Consider the following 6,000-nt stretch of genomic DNA (forward strand, 5'->3'; position numbering starts at 1 on the left):
TGTCTCTCTCTGTCTGTCTGGCGAGCGCACGCGCCCTATAGCAAAAACCTCTAAAAAAAAAAATAAATAAAAAAAATAAAATAAAGGGAGCCTCAGGCCAGCAGGTGACATGGTGGTTAAAATGCTGGACACCCACATGGCCGATCATGGTTTGAATCCCAGACCTAGTGGCTTGCTTTCTCACTTTCCCTATTACTCTCTCTGATCAAATTTAAAAATAATAATGAATACAATTAAATAGAATAGTTCTTATCTTTCTTTCTTTCTTTTTTTTTTTACAGGTTTTATTGCCTTGGGGCATGTGCAATCACTGGGGTAGGGGAGAGAGAGACAGTGGAAAGTTGAGACATCGCCCCCAAGGGGGGATGGCCATGACACAATCCCTTTTCCTCCAGTCTCCTCCCAGGATCTTGGTCATGCATGCACATGCATCCGGTGTGAGTTTCAAGTCACTGGGTCCAGGACTTGAACCACAGTCAGCCATATAGGAGTCCAGCGACATAACCACTACACTATCTGCTGGCCCCAAAGAGAATAATTCTTTAAAAAATAAGACAAAATAAAGGGACCTGGGGTCAGTGGTGTAGGTGACATGTACTCCTGCACAATGCTGGAGCCAGGTGGGAGGCCCTCAGGTGGGAGGCGGCGGGGAGAGAAAGACAGGTACTTCTGACAGTCTTGTTACTGTGATCCTGTCCTAGCCTCCTCTCACTTCATTAGGCCTAGGCACGGGCTATGCTTGACATGTTCCTGTCGGTCAGGAGTTCAAACCCAGCCTTCAACAAATGACCAGAGCCTGCCTGACCACAGGACAGAAGGTAAAAAGATGGAGAGAAAAAGGGAGCGGTCTTCTGAACCAGTCACTCTTTTTGTTTCAGCATTGGGAGTCTGGAGAGCTCACCTGAGGATCTGCCTGTGCTGCAGAAAAGCTGGGTAATCATGAGTGATCTTGCACCGAGCTCATAGCTGAGGGCAGCTTCTTGCTTCAGTGGAGCTTGTTTTTTTTCTGACCAAAGCAAAAGCAAAAAAAAAAAAAAAAAAATTGAGATTTGTGGTTAAGTTTTCTAAATATAACATTACCTATCTTCCTCACTGAGCAAAATAACTACAGTACCTGTGGTTTTCAAAAGAATTTGTGTTCTCTTTAAATCTCATCTAAATGTTAGACTGTTATCTCAGTTCTCACGGCTTAAAGAAGATAGGTTGAAAACAAACCCGAAGTTGTTGAATTAAAGCTCTGCATCTCTGGGATGATAAGCAACAATAATACTTAGAGGTGATGGGATGGAAAAAAGCCACTGAAAATTATGTTGGACATTTTTAATGATATGGGAAAATGTTTGTGTCTCAGAAGTGGAAAAGGGCCGCCTGTGAACCAACACGAACCCAATCACCTAATGGGGAAAAAAATGCATGCACACACACAGATACGGAACTGAGGTGGAACATACCAATAGATTAGGAGTGGAACTGTAGGAACGTTTCCTTAACTGGGCTCTCGTTTCTAAATTTTCCACAGAAAACACCAGGGGAGGCAGCATGGCACAGAGAAGGGCACAGTGTGGAGTCACAGAGCCGCAGTCCCTGACTCTGCCATGCACTGAAGGGAGGGCATTTCTGGGTCTCCTGTACTCCTGTGTTAATTAGCTCAGAGGCTGCTCATGAGGACTGATGAGATCACGTCCGTATCAGCACCTTCGAGGTGCTGACAGAGCAGTTAGTCTGACACCGTTTTTATAGACACAAAGATTTAAAAAGGCACAAAACTCTGTTTTAAAAAAATAATTACTTATTTAATTTTATTTATTCATTCATTTATTTTTAATTTGACCAGAGAGAGACAGAGATAGAGAAAGAAAAAGGTAAAGTGAGAAGGCAAGCCACCAGGTCCGGGGACTTGAATCCTGGTCGGCCACGTGGGAGTGTCCAGCACCTTAACCACCATGCCACCTGCTGGTCCCTGGGGAAAAAAAGACACAAAACTCTTGGGGCCCGCAGGGTGTAGTGGTTAAGGGCACCAGAGTCCCACATGACTGATCAAGGTTCTAGTCCCAGACCTAGCAGCTTACTTTAGCACCCCTCCCCCGCCCCCATCCCTGTCTCTCTCTCTGTCCCTCTCTGGTTAAGTTAAAATAAATAAATAAGTTAAGTTAAATTATTTATTTATTTTTTTATTTTTTAATAAAAAGCACAAAACTTTAGCAAACTCCCATCTGTACAGCTAAGGTTTTAGGGTAGGAAGTAATGCTGACACCCTGACATTGTTTATTCATTACAATTTTCCTAATCCCTGAGTGCTCTAAGATTCACTAGTGCTGTCACTTGGGATGTGAACCCTCTGGGTTTGAACCAGACAAGAGTGTCAAACTTCTGAGAGCTACAAAAGAGGACCCAAGCCATAAGCGCAATGGTATGGTGTCTCTGTAACATGGAAACAGTGCCTTACTGGCAAGGGAGACACAGGGGTCAGAAGGGGAAAAAGGAGCCTTTCCCTGAAGGAAGAACACAAAGCTGCATGCTACCTATGTTTAAGTACTATCCAAACACTCTCACTTCTCTCAGGGGGCCTCCCAAGGATCACATCCCTTTGTTGGGAGTATTATGCCTTCAGCAATATCACAGGTTGGCTTGTTTATACCACATAGTCACCTACGTTCTGCAGTTCCATTCTTCATCCACCTGCATAGTGCGTATGACAAGGGGTCTTCAAAAAGTTTGTTGAAAATGAAATTAAAGTACAATTAAATTAAGGTGCAAAATATCTTGCAAACTGGTCAGCCCCGTAGCATAGCAGTTAGGCATTGTGCCTAGGAAGCTGGGTACTACATAGCCAACAGCAGTTTGAGTCCTGGCTCTGGTGGCTCGAGAAACATGCCAGGTACACATGTGTGTGTGCTCCAAATCTTGACTGAATAGAGAAATGGAGAAAAGATGATTGTGGTGTGATCATGCCCCACTTGCAGAGGGGGTTCTCTCTCTCTGGTGAGCATATGTGCCCTGGCGGGGTTGGGGGAGAGAAAGAAATCTATGTATAGTTTTTCATACTATGCATTTTCTGTTAACTTTTTTGAAGACTTCTTGTATAATTCAATCAAATACAACACACGATCAAGTACTTATTAAGTACTTATTCTGCTAAATACCATGAAGAATTATAGAAAAGGCTGTGTGTAGCAGAAAAAGCTAATGATGAGAAAAAGTAGCCCTTGGGACCAGTAGTTAGCATAATGGCTATGTCCCTGGACTCCCATGTAGTCAACTGTGCTTCGAGTCCCAGACCCAGTGGCTTAAACTCACGCCGGACACGTGTGTGTGCGTGCCCAAGATCCTGAGAGGAGAATGGAGGAGAAGGGAGTACGGCATGGCCATCTCCCCTGGGGGGTGATTTCTTGCTTTCGGTCTCTGTCTTTCCGGCGAGCGCATGCGCCCTGTAGCAAAAACCTCTCCAAAAACAAACAAACTAACAAACAAAAAGTAGCCCTTGATCCTTATTAGTCTTGATTCTACTTCTCATGTTGTTACTTCTCTACTCTAGGCCTCAGTTTTCTTACCTGTAATTGAGGACAATAACAGTACTTACACCCTAGGGTTGCCAAAATGATTCCATAAAACATGTTCCCCTCTTGTACCTCGGTTTAGTCACTGCAATGTTGTGATTAGTATTAAATGGGAAAATATTACTAAGGGGTATCTGAAAGCACACAGCATGTAAGTGAGCTTTACACTATTGTCCTTTAAGATGTTTACAATCAAGTTAGGGAAACAAGACTTCTATAGGTAGAGTGACTGGAAAACAAGAGGTTGGCAATAATCAAGTTCAATTTCTTTCTTTTTTTTTTTTGCAAGAGATTTTTGCTATAGGGTACATGTGCTCGCTGAGAGATAGAGACAGAAAGCAAGAAATCAATCCCCACAAAGGATGGCTATGCTGCAATCCCTTCTCCTCCAGTCTCCTCTCGGGATTTTGGGTACACATGAGTATGTGCCCAGGGTGAGTTTTAAAATGCTGGGTTTGGGAATCAAACCAGTCAGCTATGTGAGAGTGCAGTGATGTAACCATTATACCATCTGCTGGTCCCACCAAGTTTATCTGAAAAGAAAAATAGGTTGAGTACCCCATATGTGTTAAGTTCTTTCTAAGTAGTCTCATCTAATGACAGCAACCCTATAAAATCATTTACTATTTCTCACAGTCCAGATGAGACTATCAGTAAGCAGCAGAGCCAAGATCTTAAATACTAATGGACAGGATTGATATTCCTCTCTACCTCTCTATTTCCATGAGACATGTCAAAAATCTCTTTTTACTGGATGAGACCAACTTCCAAGATAACAAAACTGCATGACAGTACAGACAGTACTGTCACGGGTGAAATGGTGCAATGGTAAGGCAATGCTTTGAGATGCTGAAGCCACATGGGAAAGGATCAAGACCTGAGGTCTCCCTGTCCAGGTGGGGTGTGTGTGATGTCCGTGATCCTGGCTACCTGTGAGACTGGGGGGACCCTGTTGGGAGCGCCTCTTTTTCACTCTCTCATTAAAGAAATTAACTAACTTTAAAAAAAAGAAATCTTTACAAATACCAGCCACTGACTGAGCCCAGGAGGATTCTGTGTGTTGGTGGGAACAGTTGAGTCATCAGGTTTAACCATCACCACCATGCACTAAGGGCAGACCATGGATGTGATACTGTATAGATTTTTAACCAACCTTATTTTTTCAACAGCTCTATCAGTTCTCTACTTTTTAAAGGGTTTTTTCTTTCTTTAAGAACAGCCAACAGAACTTAGACTATTAACAAGGATAGCTATCCCTTATACACAGCTACAAGCTATCAAGGTGCTATTGTCAATTCCACCTTCACACAGGGAAAATGAAATGCAGAGGGGAACACGGTTTGCTGGAAGTCGCTGGGCTCCTGATTTTGAACCCACCTCTCACTCCAAAGGAATGATTTATTTCTAAGTGAAACACGCAAAACCCAGGATCACAGAATAGTAAAGCAAAGAGAAGCTGAGAATGTAATCCTTCCCCCTGGGGGCAAAGTTGGGTCAAATGACACCACGTTTCTGTTTATTGAGAGCGGAGTGTCAGGCATGATACTAAAACATCAAGCAACACTCTCAGTGAGAAGAGCTAATTACTACATTTCACTAAGGAGGAAACTGAGGCTCAGAGAGGTGAGGGAACTCACCCAAGGTCACACTGCAAGCGAACAAGATTCGAACTCCAGTTCGGGTGACTCCTGAGGCCCGGCGTCTGTCCTCGTCATCAACAACCACAATTCTTTTCCGCCCAGCATTAGTCCGTTTATAAAGGCCTATCGCCCCAAATATGAAAAGAGGTTGGAAAGGGTCGCGGAGAGCCCCTCTAGAGCTCGAACACTAGTCCCTTCACCTCTCCCTCCGACCTGGCTGGGCAGGGACTCGGCCTAGAGACACCTCCCTCAAAGTCTCCGCCCCACCGCCCAGAGAAACGACGACCCTGTTCCCACTAGCTACCCGCAGCCGGTAGATCTTTATCCGCTCCACGCCCCCGCAGACGGGGCCTGGGCCGCAGCTGCTGCCACTTCAGCCCAATAACCCCGAGTTCTGCCAGACCCAGGGCAGCAGCCGACCCTCGACCGCCATCTTTCCCCGGTGTGTTGACTCTATAGAACTCCGCCTGGAAGCGAGAATCCAGTTCCGGGGAACGAAAGTTCCGCAGCGCTTCTCTGCCCGGGAAGGAAAACCTCCCGCACCTTGTTCTCCGCCCTGGCAGCTAAAAACGCGGAGCATTCAGGAGTAGGAGTAAATGCATGGCCCAGCAAGAGCAAGCGGAGCCCATTCCCTCCTGGGAGGTTAGAAGGAAAGGGGTCGAGGTCGGGGGCATAACAGACGGTTTAGGATGGTGCCCTCTGCGGGGCGGAAGTGGGTGTCGACTGCGGACGTTCCCGCCCTGGCCCCGCCTCCGTCGCCGGCCAGCGTGGGCTGGGTGTTTCCTGTCTCTCTCAGTCCGGGT

The 6,000-nt window shown here is 45.6% G+C and overlaps 2 protein-coding genes across 7 annotated transcripts in view; one reads left to right on the plus strand and one right to left on the minus strand.

Moving 5' to 3' along the window:
• UBE3B (ubiquitin protein ligase E3B) overlaps window positions 1-5,653 on the minus strand; it is a 67,304-nt gene extending 61,651 nt beyond the window's left edge. For 3 of the 5 annotated variants that reach the window (XM_006171225.3, XM_006171223.3, XM_014585281.2), the window contains exons 1-3: window positions 5,502-5,653; window positions 5,195-5,320; window positions 902-1,006 (exon numbers count right to left, since the gene is read on the minus strand). The gene's annotated coding sequence lies outside the window, so the exon portion shown is untranslated. The other 2 variants (XM_006171224.3, XM_014585282.1) reach the window with 2 other exon arrangements.
• A 43-nt stretch (window positions 5,654-5,696) lies between these two features.
• KCTD10 (potassium channel tetramerization domain containing 10) overlaps window positions 5,697-6,000 on the plus strand; it is a 38,826-nt gene continuing 38,522 nt past the window's right edge. For both annotated transcript variants that reach the window (XM_014585283.2, XM_006171220.3), the window contains exon 1: window positions 5,697-5,839. In XM_014585283.2, the coding sequence (XP_014440769.1) occupies window positions 5,798-5,839 (42 nt within the window). In that variant the 5' untranslated portion in view covers window positions 5,697-5,797. The remainder of the gene's footprint in view (window positions 5,840-6,000) is intronic.

This window comes from Tupaia chinensis, unplaced genomic scaffold, assembly GCF_000334495.1.
Source record: "Tupaia chinensis unplaced genomic scaffold, TupChi_1.0 Scaffold149491_1, whole genome shotgun sequence".
Taxonomy (NCBI): domain Eukaryota; kingdom Metazoa; phylum Chordata; class Mammalia; order Scandentia; family Tupaiidae; genus Tupaia; species Tupaia belangeri.